The 18,428-nt window shown below is 38.8% G+C and overlaps 2 protein-coding genes across 8 annotated transcripts in view; one reads left to right on the top strand and one right to left on the bottom strand.

The window, feature by feature from the left end:
- The window catches only part of OSTF1 (osteoclast stimulating factor 1), a 20,666-nt gene extending 10,859 nt beyond the window's left edge, over positions 1–9,807 (bottom strand). Inside the window, exons 1-4 of one of the 2 annotated variants that reach the window (XM_015849124.2) lie at positions 9,611–9,807; positions 1,732–1,778; positions 1,162–1,212; positions 1,010–1,073 (exon numbers count right to left, since the gene is read on the bottom strand). In XM_015849124.2, the coding sequence (XP_015704610.1) occupies positions 1,010–1,073; positions 1,162–1,212; positions 1,732–1,778; positions 9,611–9,644 (196 nt within the window). In that variant the 5' untranslated portion in view covers positions 9,645–9,807. Of the gene's footprint in view, positions 1–1,009; positions 1,074–1,161; positions 1,213–1,731; positions 1,779–2,409; positions 2,530–9,610 lie in introns of those variants that run through there. The other variant, XM_015849125.1, reaches the window with a different exon arrangement.
- NMRK1 (nicotinamide riboside kinase 1) lies at positions 9,127–18,428 on the top strand. 6 transcript variants are annotated; one of them, XM_015849116.2, is made up of 9 exons: positions 9,127–9,218; positions 10,975–11,034; positions 11,393–11,483; positions 12,119–12,167; positions 13,535–13,706; positions 14,399–14,470; positions 15,457–15,563; positions 16,709–16,798; positions 17,187–18,428. In XM_015849116.2, the coding sequence occupies exons 1-9, from the start codon at positions 9,208–9,210 to the stop codon at positions 17,204–17,206; spliced, it is 672 nt and encodes a 223-aa protein (XP_015704602.1). In that variant the 5' UTR covers positions 9,127–9,207; the 3' UTR covers positions 17,207–18,428. The 6 variants fall into 6 exon arrangements, with proteins under 6 accessions (XP_015704602.1, XP_015704606.1, XP_015704605.1 ...); XM_015849120.2 differs by lacking the exon at positions 9,127–9,218 and adding an exon at positions 9,224–9,315; XM_015849119.1 differs by lacking the exon at positions 9,127–9,218 and adding an exon at positions 9,884–9,990.

The following is an 18,428-nucleotide window of genomic DNA, read 5'->3' as shown; positions in this document are numbered from 1 at the left end:
GAAGGTAACAATGTTTTTCTAAAAATGAAATTGCATGCCAGGGTCAAAGCAATTGCACTATGGGCCACCACTCATATCTCTAAGTATTTCTACTTCAGGGCAGGGAATAATAGTGCTGCTACCATTATGTCTCCTGGTGAAGAAAGGGAAACACAAAGGAACCACACTGTTACCAAAATATTAACAGTTCTGATGCAATCCATCTCATGGACATGGCTACTCTTCCCACATTTCCGTGGAGGGCCTTAAAGAATTGTGTTAACTGCACTGGTGGCTTTTCAAAGTGATTTTAGTTGAACATGAAAAAGCAATTACAATTCTGTCAAAGCAGAATTTTCTGTGGCTGAACAACAAAGCAACAAATGGCAAACAGAACAGTGAGGAGAAAAAACAAACAAACAAACAGCAACAAAACAACAACTGCAAGAGCGTATCTACAAAGTTGCTTACAATCTGCTTTAGCTTCCTGTCCATTTACACAGCTTACTTAACAATTTGAGTACTGATTTATTGATTAGCTTGGTAAGAAGCCACCCCATGCTGCGTCAGACTTCTTGCTCTCCATACAACTGAAGGCTCTGCATGACTATCATTACATTTACTTAGAATAAAACAACATTCAGACTGAACAAATATGATACTGCTAGTGAGAAAAATCTTAAAAACAAGAATTCATTCATTACAGATACAAAGAATGTAAAGCTATGAGCTTTGTGTGTACCCTGTAGAACTCTCCTCTATATTTAGCTGTTTTTCCTCTCCCAGCTAAGAGTGTCTGTTCTCATAAGCACATTCAGGAAAAAAAACCACATGGAAAACTCTCAGCTTGTATGCTGCTGATGCATGGCGTTAAGTGATATTGTAGAAATAATCTGAAATACTCTGGTAGAGTACTGTTAAATGTCAGCATTTTTATCAGTTTCTGAAAGTAAACATATCAGTAATCTTTATATAACCACTTCCTTTGATTGTAAATAATCTTACCAAAGGAAAATATTCTAGACCTTACCATAGTTGCTTGGAATTAATCCAGTTCTCCCTTTGCAAGTTCCTTTCCACCAATTCGTATCACTCTGGAGAGAAAGGGGAGAAGAGTTTAAAAGGGATATACTGCATCTCAGAAGCATTCAGGTGTATGTGTATGGGATATGTCAGACTCACCATGTCTGAGATGTAAATGATATCACCTTCTTCAAAGTACAGTTCATCTGGCTTAAAAATAAATAAATAAAGGTAAATAGAAATATGAATATGTGTACTTAGATAAAATAAGCACCTATAAAAAGTCGAGCATATTGACACCTCCAATTTCTTTCAAATCATTAACACCTCTAATTCTACAGAAATGGGATAACTGCCTAACAGTCTGTAGTTCGACTTAAGACTGAAGTTTGAGTTGCCTGCAGCTAACCTTTTATATTTTTGATCTTTCTGAATGCTAAAGACAGACATTAGTTTTTCCAATTGAGCACTGCGCAACAAAAACAGTGAAATATATCCCATGTTTGTTAACTTCTTCCCCTCTTTTAGCTGGTTCCAGTTTATCAGTACCCTCTTAGTTCTCAATTAACCTTGTTGCCTTTGGAAGAAAAGTCGTATTTAAGAATGAGTATCCATCAGAGACTTTTTCATTGAAACAACAAATCTGATAGTTCAACCTTGTCATAATTACATAAGCATTATTATGGATAAGTTTAAAAATAAGTCTCTCCAGTCCCTAAATATACTTACCGTTCTGGGCTCAAATGTATATAGGGCCCTGAATACTTTAACCTGTCCTGAAAAACAAAACAAAACAAAACAACAACAAAAAAAAAAAAAAAAAAAAAAAAGAAAAAAGAAATATGATTAACATTCTCTAAACACACTGCACCCATACACAGAACCCATACACAAGTAAATTCCTTTCCTTACGTCTTAAAACTACTTGCTGAATGAGTCTGTGGCATGCCCACAGCAATGAAAGTGATTATGAAAGCAGTCAAACAGGAAGCATAGGTTCTGAAAGAAATGTGTCAACTGATCACAGAAGTGTAAATTGTCTGTTCTATACATCTTACACTGCCTTCATGGTTCACCATCTTAGTCATTGTAAGTACTGCCACTGATTTCTGATGCAAAGTGTTGTTTCAATCATATGCAACAATATAAGCTCTATATAGTTTCTTCTTAATAGCATCTTAAATGTGTCAGAATTAAGGAAAAAGAATGAAGAAACAAAGCAATGACTGATGTCTAACATACATTCCCATACTCATTTGTCATTGTTATTAATCAGCAAAACAATGCAGTGACACAGAAATCACTGTAAGATTTGAAGAAAAATGACAAGTCAGCAAGTCCTATTTATATCAGGTACAGCAGATATGATATTCTGCTTAGATGCAGGAAATATAGTGTTTACAATACCTCTAAGTATCAGAAACGGTGCTTGCCAGCAGGGACAAGGAAGTGATTGTCCCCCTGTACTCAGCACTGGTGAGGCCTCATCTTGAATACTGTGTCCAGTTTTGGGCCCCTCAATGCAAGAAAGACATCAGTGCTCTGGAACGTGTTCAAAGAAAGGCAACAAAGTGGGTGAGAGGTCTGGAACACAGGCCTTAAGAGGAGTGGCTGAGCAAGCTGGGATTGTTCAGTCTGGAGAAGAGGAGGCTCAGGAGAGACCTCATTCTCTCTATAACTACCTGAAGGGAGGTTGTAGTGAGCTGGGGGTTGGCCTCTTCTCATGTGTAACTGGTGGCAGGACTAGAGGGAATGGCTTCAAGTTGAGCCAGGGGAGGCTCAGGATGGACGTTAGGAAATACTCCTCTGAAAGAGTGACCAGGCAGAGGAATGGGCTGCCCAGGGAGGTGGTGGAGTCACTGACCCTAGAGGTGTTCAAGGAATGTTTGGACACTGTATTGAAGAATACAGACTAATGACAACTGCTGGGGATTGGTGGACGGTTGGACTGGGTGATCCTGTGGGTCTTTTCCAAACTTGGTGATTCTATAAGTAAGCAACGTTTACTTCAAATTGGGCAGCAGCATTCAGGCAAAAAAAAAGAGACAGATATTTAATTTTGCTAATTGCACAAGAAGCATCCCTATAAACATTTAAAATAGATATGTATGTGAGTGTGTGTGTGTGTGCACACGTGTGTAAGAGTACAAAGCAGAAGATGAGTTCAGGAGAAGAAACAAGTATGCTACATAATTATATTAACTGAACTCCTGAAATCCACCAATTTCAATTGAGGTCTGTACAGATTTCTGTTTGCTTTGAAATGTCTGCAGTCTTAAATATGTTGGGTTCTCTCTAAAGATCACAATGATGTAAGTAAACCACACTGTAATTGAGATCCTTGAGCTGTATTTTTACATGTTGTATGGGTTACTTTGTAATCAAAGCAGCTGTTACTTTTGAGTAATACCAGAAGATTTTAGTTTGGCTTTACTGGTGCACTCTCAAACAGCATGTGTTAGACATAAAAGGCTCAACACTTTACAGGCCTATGCTATGGAAACTGAATGCCTGCACTACAGTAGCAGCTAAAAGCATGAAACACTTTTCATTCATTACCTATGTGAAAATGATCAAGACAACAAACAAACAAACCAGACAGTAATATGTCATACTCCTAAGAGCTTCAAAATGAAGCATCCAAATTGTGGCTGGAATTCAATTAAAACAAAAACAACAACAACAAAACAGACAAAAAGAGGTGACAAACCAAGATGTGTGGCATGAAGGGAAGGATGGAGCATGGTACTGTTCCTTCTCCTATGTCTTCTTACAAAGGTAACAGCACAATTCATGATAGGACTGCACACTAAACCCTTTGAGGATTTCAACCATCATTTTCAAGGTTTTATTTAAGTAAAAGAAGAAACTGGAGACTAAGAGGGAAGACAAGAAAAACATTAAAAGGGGAAATGAGAAGATAGCAGAAGACAAGGAAAACAAGAAATTTGATTTGTGTGTACAATACACATTTCTGGTAATAACGTACTGCATCTATAACAGTTTTAGTAAACTAGAAAAGAAGAAATGAAATACGGATAAAAGTACTGTCAAAACATTGTTTAAACTAAATACAATTTGCTGTATGTGTGTACACTATAATTTACAACAGAAATAAGAGCTACTTCCCCAAATGTCAGATGTAGTGTCACAGCACAGCACATTCTAAAACACTTATCTCTGTATCTATACCTACAAAACTGCAGGTCTGGTTAACCTTAATTTTACAGCACTTCATCTGGGAATTAAGCACTGCTCACTTCCAGCACTTTCAATCTATCTTTTAAATATTTACTGATAAACAGATAGTAAAGCCTGCTTACAGTGGTGAAATTAAGAGCAAAGAACATTAAGACTTAACACTTCACAGGAATAATTTTTAATGTAAAAAAAAAATAAAAAAAATCAATCGGTCTGGAATATTTAAGACAACAAAATATAAGGACTAAGAGAGAATATAAAACTAGTGTCTCTGTTCTGGAAATAAATTATCTTTTATTAGACCTTTGAGTAGCTGCATTCACTTGAATACAAGTACTTCCACTTAGTGATGCACATCCCCAGGCACGTGGACAAAATTACAGCTTTCACTGGCCGGTGTCCTTTGGAATTAATAAGCTCATGGTCAGGAAGTGCCTGAGGACTTGCTAAGCTCCTCTTTCCACCACTCACCACTTTGTGAGATTCCTGTAGGACAGGGACCTAAGGTATAAGCAATGATGGAACTTGGCAAAGCTAACAGACTGTAGCTCCCAACCACTTATTTGTAAGACAGAATAACTAAAACAAGGGGAAACATGTATTTTTGATATTTCAAGATACCGGGCAAACAGCAATGACTTTACAATCCAGATAGTTAGTGACTATCCCTTCTAAAAATAAAATCAACTGAGGCAAAGTGTAGTGATATGTCCCCCAGCAAATATTTTCCTAATTGCAGGGCCAAATTTGAATAGTCCTCTTCAGTCCTGTAGTTCTGCCACAAGCCTTTTCCCCCTTCTCAAATGATTTGCATTAAACATCTGCAGTGCAATTATGTGACCAAAAAATAATTAAAAAAAAGACATTACACATACTACAGTGACATATAAGCTAAGCACAGAAACTCCCCATGCCACTTTCCCAAACTCTCACTCAGCAATGCAGTGAGGTGAGTCATCCTAAAGCATGAATTCTTTAGGACAACTTCTCCTATAAAATACAGAAAGGAAACATGCAACTCAGGTTTATCATATTGCCCTCTCTCAGGTGAAACTTGTTTGTCAGCTCTACGTATAGCAAATTAAATGTGTGAAAATAAAGAAACTGAGTGGCTAAACAGTAACAACAGTTAAAAAAAAATAAACGCAGCTTCTGATACATACTGAGCTAACATGATCGCTGTGAGGATTCACAATCTAAAATTTAAAAAAAGTTTTCTCAACAACCATAAATATTTTGTTTTCTCCTATCAGTTTTCATGTTTAATCTTAATTAATTGCAGCATAACAGAAGGTTGTTTTCAAAGACACACTAAGCATCTCTGCAAGGAGGATTTAGTTTCTCAGTGATGGATTTTTTTCCCCCCACCTCCTTTCTGTTCTTTTACCTCAGGTTCTCTACGCTATCGTAAGATGCTACCAGTAAAATTCCCCCTCCAACACACAGCATTTTCTACTTTCCTCTTACTTACATTCATCTGTGAAAGAAAGAAGGCTGATTCTTGCATAGCACTATTTATTTAGAAATTTGTATGCCAGTTCCAGAGTCTGTGTCAGTCTCAGGGTGTCCTCCCAAAACACAATCCATGCATTTTATTTATTCCGGAGCAAGACAGGCACTGTCTTTTTGCCAAGTTCATTGGCAAGAAGTGTACTCAGCGTTGGTCTGAGACCCTACAAAGGATACCTGGCAACAGCATTTGAAAGGCAAGAAGTTTTGTCAAATAGTAGTATTGTGGTTAAACTACAGATCAGGGTCTTTCATGATACGCTTGCAGTTAGCATTAGTAAGGAAAGAAATGTCCTTTTCACAACAGGCATATATTCAGAAACATGGCATTTTCTTAGAATATTAAGAGCAGATGGAAACTTTTTCTTGACTTTTCAGGAACTGAAAAATAAAGTACTTTACACTCAGACCTTCAGGTACTAAAGAGAGTGAGCACGTATTACAAGACTCCTGCTTTAAATTTGGAGTTTTGCTTAAGGCACACAGGCACAACAGAGTATGAGGCAGTATTTAAGTATTGTTTTAAATGAGGCAAAAAAGTGGAGGTCCCACTGTTTGGAAAGCCACCTTCCACTTTTTAGCAGTACTTGTTAGAAAGGGGAAGTGCACATAGGCACGCAAATGGGAGAGCAGGAAGGGGAGTGTTTAGAGACGCATAGAAGAGAATTCAAAAAGCAGACCAGTACCAGAGTAAATGACAAGCTGGGGTAGCCCTGCAACAATCATAGACTGCACTTGACAGCATATTTGTTCTTTCTGCTCCACAGCAGTTGTATACAGAAAAATCAGAATTCAGGGTATTCTCAGAGAAGATGTATGTGGATGTATTCACTTTGCATTTGACCTAGACAGTTTCAGAAATGAATTCTGACTAGTACAGTATGATGATGAAATCTACTTATTACTAGTTTAATTTTTACAAACACAAAGAACACCTTCACTTGTAGGAGGCTGGTTTGTGGCTCGAGAACCTTGCAGTAAATCGAATTTTCAGGATCAAACTGCAAATTTAGCACTCATGTTTGTGCTGTTTAACATTTCTGCTGATTTCCCCCACAAATGAACTCACAACTGCAGCATGACTCCCCAGACTCACAAATCCACTTCTCCCTAGCTAACAGAAACCCTTCTGTGGCTATACAAAGGTGACAACCCAGGGTGATGGACTGCTGAGACCATAGAGATGCCATTCAGCATAGATCTTCTGCTCCTACGAATGGCAACTGCCACAGCTTCTGCTTTACCTCAGCAATGTGCAAGGAACTTGACTGTGGTTCTAACTAAATATTTATACTGAGAATTTTTCTCTTAACTTAGAAAACTGCAAAGGCAACAGACGTACTTTAAGGTAGCGTCCCTTTATGCTACATACTCTATTTCCTCCTTCCTCACTTCCTCTCAACTGGGATCATTTAAAACTGTAATTTCTTTCAAAGACTGGTCCTTCTCTCTAAAACTTGGCTGTTTTGTGGACCTTAGCCCGAGATCAACAAACCTTACTTTATCTGGAGAACATTAAAGTAACAAAGTTTTTTTTTTTTTTTGTTTTCTTAAAAAAGAGAATTTCCAGATTCCTAAGAGCTCTTACTGCACACTTTATAAGGCCTTAGCCAAAAATGCATAACCACCATTATTCAAGGAGACAACTAACAGGAGTCAATGCAGCTTGTCAGGTTCAAAAGACTTGAGTAACTTTTGTAATTAGAATTAACATAAGACACAGAATGTTTAGGAGGTTAATGAACTCTAAAAAGAACGATGTTGTTTGAGATATCAATAGAGCTTTTGAAGGATGGAGGGGAAATCCTACTCTTGCATTATGCTGATTTAGAAGAAAGCTTCAATTATTTTCAGTTCTCACTTCACTCTTCCATATCACCAATGGCAAGTTTGAATAGGGAAAGAAGAAAAAGCTTTCAAACCAGTACAAAAAGCTCTTGCAGAAAAGCAAATTGAGAAGCTTGTTTCAAAGGAAAGTCTTGGAACACTAGAAATTAAAAATTTCCCAAAGCCATGAAAAACACTCACAGCCTTCTTACTCAAGGGCTAACTACAGGCCCCAGAATACAGGCTTGAGAGCTGACAAACATTATTAGATGATTTTCTAGAATCTATTGATATCTAAGCCTTCTCCTTCATAGATGAAGCACAATGCACTGCCCACGCAGCCAGATTATTACAATGAAAGAGCCTTCTATCAAATAAAAATCCTGCATGTACTGAAGAAAACCCCATTCACTGCTATACTTAACATTTTTCCCTTAGCACATCCTGTTTTGCACATTTTCAAGGCACTGTCTGGGCATTCATATGTAACTGTAATCTTCACCAGTAGAGTGAGGAATGCGCTCGTTGTTTCAGAAATGAATATAACACTAAACACAGTTCCCTGCCATCAACTCTATCTCCTTCCATCTCCATGTAGTTTGTACGTTTTCTTCCCGAACATTTCTTAAAGGACTACAGCAGCCAAAGTCTTATTTTTCCTTCTACCTGCTTGAATTGCGGCATGGCAAGCAGATTGCTGCTTTGTGAAAAAGCCAGGACGGTTTACAGACTGAATACCAGACAACAGTCAGTGTAGAAAAAATAACATAACTTCAGCAAATGAACCAAGAAGACGTTTCCCCACGTGAAGCATATAAGTTAGTAACAAATAGAGCATTGTGCTACTCTAGTTTCAGCACACACAGACTCCACGTTTATGTCTTTAACTCAGTACGCTTTAATGTCTACAACCCGAATGAAATTCAGTGTTAAAAGCATAACTGGTTTTATAAGGGCAGACGGACAAAATATTTTGGAGGAAGTCTGAAGGCTGCCTCTTCCTGAAAATGACTTGGGAAAAAAAATATTCCACAATAGCATCTGTAAAGACATTCCTTCTTCAAAAAAGGGACTCCACAAAATGACTTTCGTGACCCCTATGAGCAACTACTAAGAAAGTCTTATCCTCTTCCTCTTTCTTCTTCAGCCATTTATTTCCACCCATTTCCTTTTGCTGTGTCAAGTGATCATGTGGTAAACCAGATCAGCAAGTTCATTAAAACATGAAAATAACCTGAACATGAGCAGAACCCTGCAGTGCCAGAGCACCAGCAGACTGCCGTGCCACCTCACTGAAGGACAAAGTGACAGGGAGGGCACAGCGAGCCTGTCTGTCTGGCAGCAACCTGCATCTTACCACAGCCTGCCCAGGCTGGGGATGCCCAACATTAGGCATAGAACATCTAGCCTGCCTGATAACTCCGCAAGGCTGAACAGTATAAATCCTTGAAATTTGCAAGATTCTTACCCTAAACCTAACCAATCATTTTGCAAATCGGAGGACTGGAAAAAAAAGCTTCTTCCCGCATATCTGGCTGCTAAAAGCAGCACCACACCCTTCTCATCTCCCGGAAGCCCACACAGCACTTCATTCACCTTCCCAGAGGGCAACTGCAGCGTCGGGGCTCCTATCGTTGCCTTTTTCCTATTTCAGGTCAACTCTGAAAGATGCTCAGTGGGTGAGATACCAGAGGAAACTGTTACTTGGAAGAAGTTCTGAGGCTTTAACAGATCAGCAGAAGGTGGATGATGACGCACTGAGTGCTCCTAAACCCGGTCAGCAGTGTTTTTACAAGACCCTGCGATTCGCTATGAGTTTTGAGAAACGAAGATCCTTGCGGTGTGCCCGAGGACAGACCCGCAGCCCGCGCCGCAGCGCTCGGGCGGCGCCGACGTTAATGGCGGCGGGGCGGGGAGAGGCGGGGGCCGCCGGTTCTGACAGCCCGAGCCCCGCTCTCCCGCTGTCCACGTGTCAGCCAGCAAAGGCCGCCCGCGCCCACGGTGGCCCCGCGCTGACAGGGAGAAGAGGGGAAGGTGGAGGGGGGGACTAGTCTTGGGGACCCTCCCTTACCTGGCTTGGCGGGCTTGGGCGGTGGCTTGGACATGGCTGCGGCGGGACCAGACGAGCTGCGCAAGTGCCTCGGGGCGGTGGGGCAGAGCGGGGCGAGCCGCTCCGGGCTGCTGGGCACGGTGCGCGGCGACAGCTGCGGGTAGGAAGGGAGGGGGCGGACGGGCGGCCGCCGGTACCCTGCGCAGCGCCCCACAGCGGCAGCGGCAATCGCTGCAGCAGCCCGAAACACCCTACAGCCAATCCTCGCCTCTCTCTCCTTTCCTCGGTGGGAAGATCACGGGGAAGGGAGGGCGGCCAATCGGACCGCGCTGTGTCGGAGGGGGCGGAGCTGGCACCGCAGGGCGGGTGACGGCTGGGCAGCCGGAGCACGGCTAGTGGCGGTAGGGGGTGGGCTTTGTTTGGGTGTGTGGGTCCCGCGGGTCCGCTCCTCCCGTGTGGGAGCTCCTGGGGCGGGTGGCTCGTTTGGATGCTGTCGTCGCACGTTTAATGCTCAGCCCGAGGCAGCTCTGTGAGGGAACTGTCGTGGAACTTCACTCGGCCCTTTAAAGAGGCCGAGTTAACTTTGGAGTTGTGTGCTGCAACGCTGGAGGCCAGTTTGCCCTCGCAGTTTGGGTTCTACGTTGTGTTCTGAGGGAGGCAGAGTTGGTGGGTTGGTTGGGATAAAGTTTTGTATAGCCAGTGACGTAAGTTGAGTCCAAAGCTCAGTGTGTGCGCCCAGATGTTATTTGGGTTGTGCTGCAGAGTTTTTGTGGGACAAAGGCTAATCCCCCAGAACACAAACCTCAGTGACAGCTTGGTTGGAAAACAGCAGTGGGGTTTTTGCAGATCATGTTTCATCATATCCTGAGAGCAGGTAGTCTGTTTTCTGGCTCCACACAGACAGCCAATGCCATAAACATACAGTGAATGGTGGAATTTGGGAGTTACTGGATTTTTGAAACATTTTTCTTCCCTCAGCACAACACTGGTATTTGTTTTTTATTTTAATTGGCTTTTTGTTTGTTTGTCTTTCCACCTCAGCACCTGTTTACCCAGACATTTGGATACTGTTAATGATTGAGCTGGGGTTGTGTTTTTTATCCGGGTACTTCTGTGCTTATCAGCAGTGGTAGAATTGAATCTCTCAAGGTCTGTCTCAAGTCATCAAATACTGACCTAGGTAAAACGCATAGAAATCTGTAATGCGGCATCTGTGTTGGAGGGTTTTGTTAGCATTTGAACAAGCAGTTGTGGTTCTGACAGTAGGCTTATGGGGGAAAAAAAGACAGAAAACAAGTATATAATACTACATAAGGCTGGAATGTCTTAATAAGTGCTGTTATTTTTTCTGATTTGAGAGTTTTCTCTGACTCTGTTTTTGACAGTGTAAAGGAAGAACTGAAGAGAAAACAAGCAATGAAAATACTGGTGATTGGCCTTGGAGGGTAAGCATGAAAAAATTATACGCCTGAATGGATCATTTTTGAAAATAGCTTACAAATACAGCATATTATGGACTTTTTGTAAACATGTAACTCCTAGGAAATTATTCCTTTCTCTATTGGAGATCTTAGGTACCACTTCTAATTTCTTTCTTGTCGCTGTTAGATTTACTTTCTAAAATCTGTTAGAACTTGCCAGAAAAATTCAAGAGTGTGTTTTGTGTTAATAAACCTCTTGGAGGTGAGGAGAGAGAGGAATGACTGGCGTCTACACTATTTATGTAGCGGTGTATGTCCATAAGTGTGTATACGTTTAAAAGAGAGATCTTTTCTGATGCAGTTTCTGTGTTTTCCAACTCAGAGTTACAAATGGAGGAAAAACAACATTAGCAGAAAAGCTTAAGAAACTGCTTCCAAACTGTGATACAATCTCTCAGGATGACTTCTTTAAGGTAATGGTATTGATGGAAAGACCTGATATGTGGAAGTGGACTTGAGTAGATATTAGAACAATTTCTACTCTCTCCAGTTCTCTGTTAATGGGCTGTTAAAACTGATGCTGCTTAAAGTCATGGTAACTTTGTCGGCACTCAGGTAACTGAACTTTCAGTGGCTGAAACCACTCAGTATACTCAACAAAATAAATGGACTGTTTTTGTTATGCACTTTCAAAGTAAGGAATGGGTGCATGCATTTTTGAAGATACTATGAGCTAACAGAGTTAATAGTATTGCTTAGTTAACCCTACTGCTATGCGGCAATATATAGCTCTTCTTTTCCTAAATCAAAAAAGGAAAGAAAAAGCAACTTTTTTATGAATATCAAAGTTCTGTGCTAAACAGGTTGAACATGTTGTTATTTATGAAAGGTGAAGTTCTAGTGAACTTAAAAGTGATGAGTTGGAGGATTTCTTGTTACAAATGGAGTGTTGTGTTTGTATTATATTTTAATGGCTCTATGCAGCATTTAAATTTTGAAGACAAATTTATCACTTAGGATACCCTCATCTTTGTAACTGAAGAAAACAGACCTGTGTAAGCTCTTATAAAAGCACAATTGAAAATTAGGATTTCTTTTTTCTCTTTAGCCAGAGTCTGAAGTAGAAACAGATGAGCGTGGATTTAAGCTGTATGATGGTCAGTAACTTTGACTTGTTGTTTTGGTTGTATTGTACTGAGCTTTAAGACTTGGTTCTAAGCAAACAACTCCCTTGTTCCTTGTCTGTTCTGAGGTCATAAATGATGCAGAGCAATCCTTACTTCAGTTTCTCTCACTATATAGCAAACTTGTAGAATTAGTAAACTACTGAAGCTGGTGATTGCCTTCCCCTTTCGTTGTTTTAATTTTCTAGAGTTGCATTTGGTCCAAGTAGTAAATGGTTCAGCTCAGTTGAAAGTCTCTTGACTGGCAGCACTGGCATAAGTTAAACCTCATTACCTTCTATGTAGTGATGGCTTTTTTTCATGTTAATAACTAACAGATAGGATATCTTAATGGTCATCTCTTTCCTTATTATGTTCCAAATCAGATAACATTGGATCTGATCCAGACACCTTTATTACATGTCAGGTCTTACATAGAGACCAGAATGGTTCCAAATTCAGTCTTACTGATGGCTTAGTGTGCTGGTTTAGTTGTATGAACTTCTAGAATTAGATCTGCTTTCTGCCAGTGCCCTGTTTCGGGTCATGACTGGTGACAAACAGATGATTATTAGTTAGGCTCCTCTGATACTTGGTGATCGCAAAATGTATTGCTCTGAAGATTGTCCAGAACCTTGAACTGTAGCTGAAAGCTGACTTTCATCAGTTAGCATAGTCTGTGGCTCAGATTCTACACTAAATGAAAATAGAACGTGAAACTGGATGAGAAAGTTCATCTTTCTGCTCTTAAGGCTGCTCTTAAATATTACTTTAAAGCTTGTATCCAAAGTCTGCCTTTTGTCTACAGTTCAGTAACTTATGTGACCTCTAACACTGGACAAAACCATGTGCTATGTTGAAATATTTTACTTTTTGTGCCATCCTATCAGTTGAAACCACCATCCCTCCCTACCATCCAAATAATCTAGAACTCAAAGGCAAAGGATTTTTAACCCCATTCCTTGCGTTGCTTAAATGATAACTGACAGTAGCTTAGAAGTCTGGGCTAAGTATTTACAGGTTCTGTGGAATATGATAGCAGTACATGCACTTTCTTCCAAGGGGAAAAAGGCTGTGAGGTGAATTCACACAAATTTTGTTTTTACACTCTTCTGAAAAAACACACCCACCAAATGTATCTCATGCGAAGGGATTTGTTTCAAGGTATCATCAGTTGCCAATATGAAACTACTTAACACATCTCAGAGTCTTGTAGGGGTAATAGCATTCGCTTTCATTTAAACTTGCATGTAGATTATTTGTTTCTTATAGATTTAGGTTAATGAGGGCGCTTTAGGGTCCTTTTTTTCTTTTTAACCTCTTTTTCTCTAATGTGCATCTAACATTTTGTATTCATCTAGTACTTGATGCCCTCTATATGGATGAAATGGTGAAAAGTATTCACAATTGGATGAAAAGCCATACAAGCTCTGGTGTTGTGACTGAAAAACCGATGGACACATCTAACAGTCTAAAGACGACAGAAGATGTTTATATTTTGATTGTTGAAGGCTTTCTGCTGTATAATTATGAGTAGGTAGTAATATATAAATTGGTATATTAAAAGCTGCCCTAGAAAGAAGGTACCAAACATAAGCATCCTGGTTTGTATCAGAAATAGTGTTATCAGCAGGAGCAGGGAAGTGATCATCCTTCTGTACTCAGCACTGGTGAGGCTGTACCTCGTGTAGTGTGTTCAGTTTTGGCTCCCCTCACTACAAGAAAAACATTGAGGCTCTGGAGTGCTCTCAGAAAAGGGCAACAAAACTGTTGAGGGGTCTGGAGCACAGGCCTTATGGGGAGTGGCTGAGGGAGCTGGGATTGTTTAGTTTGGAGAAGAGGTTCGGGGAGACCTTATGGCTCTCTACAACTACCTGAAAGGAGGTTCTGTCAAGGTGTGGTTCAGCATCTTCTCCTGTGTATCAACAGTGATACAGTGATCTACAGTGATGAGAGGAAATCGCCTCAAATTGTGCCAGGGGAGATTCAGGTTGGACATTAGGAAGAGCTTCTCCAAGAGAGAGGTCAGACAGTGGAATGGGCTGCCCAGGGAGGTGATGGAGTCACTGTCAGTGGAGGTGGTTAAGAAACATTCAAATGTGGTACTGAGGGACATGGTTTAGTGGGAAATATCAGTGATGTGTGGATGGTTGGACTGAATGATCTTAGAGGTCTTTCCAACCTTGGTGATTCTATGAGTCTGTAATTCTATTTTACTGTCCTAGGCCGCTCAATGAACTTTGGAATAGAAGATATTTTGTGACCCTTCCTTATGAAGAGTGTAAAAGGAGAAGGAAGTAAGATTATTTGGCTCTTGTTCACAGATGGTGACTGTATCCCCTAACCTGAACTGTGCTGTTCTTTCTTTTTTTTTTTCTTTGTACCGGCTTTTCTTTAGCACTAGACACATATAAGCTGCAAAGATCATCTGTAATCTGTTATTCCCAGGCAACACCCTGTGGGTGTTTGGCAAATATTAACAAAAACATGCAGAGAAGTGTTGTTTGTTTGTTTTTGGTTTTTTTTATATATATATATATAAATGTTTAATTTTTACAAGCACTAAAACAGAATTTGTTGTCCAGAAAAACAATTTAGATTACCAACTAAATGCTAGAGTTAATCTAATGTAAAATGAGAAAACAAAATAAAACTAAACATGCAGTTATAGATGGTGATTAATGTTGAAGTACCAATCTTTATACATTTTTAGTTGTTGTTGTTTTGTTTTGTTTTTCTCTGTATACTTCATTTAGACTGTATATTAATTACATTGCAATTTTGATTTGGAATATTGAGCCAGTGACTGACTTGACTCCAGATTTGAAACACTACTGTGTGCTTGGAGCAAGACATTTGCACATCAAAATCTGACATTTGAGTCAAGCAGTTTTCCACTCATTTGTCTTTAGTTGACTGAACTTTCTTGGTTCTTGACTAGACTTTCCCTTCAGGAGTTCAGTATCTGAATTTCTAGGGAATTAAAATTTGAGAAATCTTTGCCAATAAGAAGAAAAAAATAAAAGGTAATTTATTTGGTAAAATTTCCAATACAGCTTAGTTTATATGTCACATATTTTTCAGTTAAACTCCTTTTTCCTTGTCTTTAATTTGATTTGATTTGCAGAAATAGTGAGATTCATCTTACAGATTACATTATAACTAAGCGGCTTCCTTTGTTCCCATAGTTATGCAGCATCCCGGTTTCTATGTATTTTTTCTAACACTGGGTTGGGAGTTTAATGTAAAACTTGCATGGGAAAGCACATATGTTTCTGTGTAGCACCAGAGTCTATCAGCCAGCAGATACACCCGGGTACTTCGATGGACACGTGTGGCCTATGTACCTGAAATATAAAAATGAAATGGAAGAAAGTGCAAGTAACATTGGTATGATATACTTAATTTTAAACTTATGAAATGATTCAGTGTGTCACATTTCTGGATTTTGTTTGGTTCTCAGTTGCGTTTTTTGTCAGAGATAAAATTTTCTTCAAATATTATTGTGACACTTGCACAAAAGGTTTTGGCCTTTCTGTTGTTGTGGGTTGTTTTGTTGTTGTTTTAAAGTCTTTAAGGTTGTGTCTTGATCTTTTTCTTAATAATTATGAGTTTAAAAAATATGAACGTTTTGATCACTATGTCCATTAACCAGCTAGTTTGCATGTGCATGTGTGTGTACATGTCTGTGACTAACCAAGAAACTCCTGAGACAGAATTTGATGCATGAAAATCCTGTATGAAGTCCTGTTGAAAGCTATGGGACATTTCACAAGTACTTTTTGGTACACACTACATACAGTCACTATCCTTGTGAAAATAGTGCCAGATGTAGTGGTGCTGTGAGTCTGTGCAGCGTTCACACTTATGCAGCTCTTGGGGCTGCCTAATTCTGGACTGAGCCTCAGGGAAGAGAGGTCAGGCGGCTGTTTCATCAGCATGCAAGGCACTGCTTTTACTGCACAGTGAGAATGAGAACCGCAGTGTCCTTCCTTAGCTTGCTCAAACTCTAAAGCTAAGGAAGAACCTGTAACTTCCTCCCGCACAGGAAACTTTCTGTTGAATTATTCCAGCTCTACTGTCCTAATATTATTATCATAACTCTTTTGGAGAATTTTTCACTATGAATATCTGTAAGCTAACTGGAAGCTAACTGGAATACTTGTACAGTGTATTACTTTCTAATGTCCAAACTGTATTTGGGAAAAAAGCAGAGACTTGCACTGTCCTTGCTTTTTATTTCTTCTTGTCAGTGCACCTGAAGGAATACTGAAAATTTTGTTATTTGTTACTACAGATAACATATAATTGCAGAACTAATGATTTTTTCTTTCTTTTCTTTTCTTTTCTTTTCTTTTCTTTTCTTTTCTTTTCTTTTCTTTTCTTTTCTTTTCTTTTCTTTTCTTTTCTTTTCTTTTCTTTTCNTTCTTTTCTTTTCTTTTCTTTTCTTTTCTTTTCTTTTCTTTTCTTTTCTTTTCTTTTCTTTTCTTTTCTTTTCTTTTCTTTTCTTTTCTTTTTTTTTTTTTTCCCCTCAGTTTATTTAGATGGAACTAAATCCCAAGAAGAGCTTTTATCCTGTGTGTATAATGATATAATACAGGAATTAAAAAAGCTTAGAGAAGGAAGTAAGTGATTTTATTGGAAATTGAATTTGCTTATAGAATTCCATGGTAACTAGAAGCGTAATACTCTGTATGGAAATGCTGCAAGGATTAGATAAATCTATAGTCTCCCCATATAAATATACACCTTATATGTATTTGCCTTGTGCACATGTGCCTTATACTTTTTTACTCTGTCACAATGAACTGTATATTTAAGTTCACTAAAATTAGATTTTGTTAAGTAATAGGTGAATTCACTGCTATCCACTAGTAAATCAAAAAAGAAAAGTAAAATGAGACAAAACATAAATGAAATATGTGTCTTGGTGGTGGTAGTTTCAAATATATGGTGATGTCACCTGCAAAAACAGAAATGACACAAGTTAAAGGTTTGTATTTCTTATTTCAGATCAGCAGGTCACAGCATGATGAAGCAAAATGCTTCTATTTGGTCTGATATAAACTGAAAGCCCCAGGACTGTGGTAGTTGGCAAGACAACAAACAGGGCAGATGCCCATGTTTATGCCCATGTTTATGTTCATACAACACACGTGGATTTGTAGCTAAGGCATTAGCTCTGCAAACCTCAGATGCTGAGTGCCAACAATGTATTTATTCCTTAGAATTCCTTCCACTAGTTGTGTTTTAACTGATTGTTATATGTGATTAAGTGTGTATATTGGAAAGAATATATTTTTGTACACAATACTAAACTGTAAAGATGCAATTCTGCTGGACCAATAAGCATATTTGAAAATTGACTAATGCAATTTGAAATGTTAATGAAGTACTTGGGAATTACAATGATAAAAAGCTATGAAATATGTTAGAGGTAATCACTGATTAACCTGGTTAGAGGAAATAGCTACAAGCTGTGAAAATAGTAATTTTAAGATTTAATGAGCAGTCTAACAGCTTATACCATATCTGAATCTGTTACTGAATATATTGTAGCTGAACACAGAGCTGCTAAAGCCTATGTAGTATTTCTCAAGTAATCTGCATATCAGCTCAGAATGGGTATTTTAGAGATAAAGACTGTTGGGAAAATGTGGAGGAATAAGATGCCACAATGAAGATGCATCACTAACAATAGTAAGTACATTTATCATGAAAAGATAGAGGATTAAAATGGGGTGAAGTGCAAGACAATAAAAGCATGTTTCAGAGAAAAGGATAAAAGAAATATTTCTTATTAATTACAGAACTCAAGATGAAATTTTACTCATGAAATTATTCAGAAAGAAGGCATACTAAGTGTATGTTAAAACTATATTTCAGGATTTGTGTGTATATATATATATATATTTAGATGAACTAGGAAAATAGGAGTCTTAATCATCTCAATTTGCATGATGAATAAGCCCATACTCTTTCTATGCAATCTCTTGCAATTTTATCAGCTGGAATGAAAAATCTATCTGCAGACATGAAAAGCAAAGGATGGACTATATTACTGACTACAATTCAGCTAAATTGATCATAATGACTGAAACCTATTACTTTACTGTTAGTAGTATTGAAGTGTGTTAAAACTCTGAATAAGAAACACCCTCAAGGGAGCGATGTAAATTTGTGTCTAAAATAAAGAACTTCCAGATACTATTTTGTACTGCTGATCTGCAATAAAAACACTTCACGTCCCTTTCA

Source organism: Coturnix japonica, chromosome Z (genome assembly GCF_001577835.2).
Source record: "Coturnix japonica isolate 7356 chromosome Z, Coturnix japonica 2.1, whole genome shotgun sequence".
NCBI classification, from domain to species: domain Eukaryota; kingdom Metazoa; phylum Chordata; class Aves; order Galliformes; family Phasianidae; genus Coturnix; species Coturnix japonica.
The sequence above is the reverse complement of the archived record's forward strand: the minus strand, read 5'-3'. Positions and strand labels throughout refer to the sequence as shown.

What these genes read in the sequence shown, in the direction of transcription:
- NMRK1 (XM_015849116.2), top strand. An exon ending in TTTCTGCTGTATAATTATGA is followed by an intron (nt 13,707 to 14,398) that starts GTAGGTAGTAAT and finishes TTACTGTCCTAG; the next exon opens with GCCGCTCAATGAACTTTGGA. An exon ending in AAAAAAGCTTAGAGAAGGAA is followed by an intron (nt 16,799 to 17,186) that starts GTAAGTGATTTT and finishes TTCTTATTTCAG; the next exon opens with ATCAGCAGGTCACAGCATGA.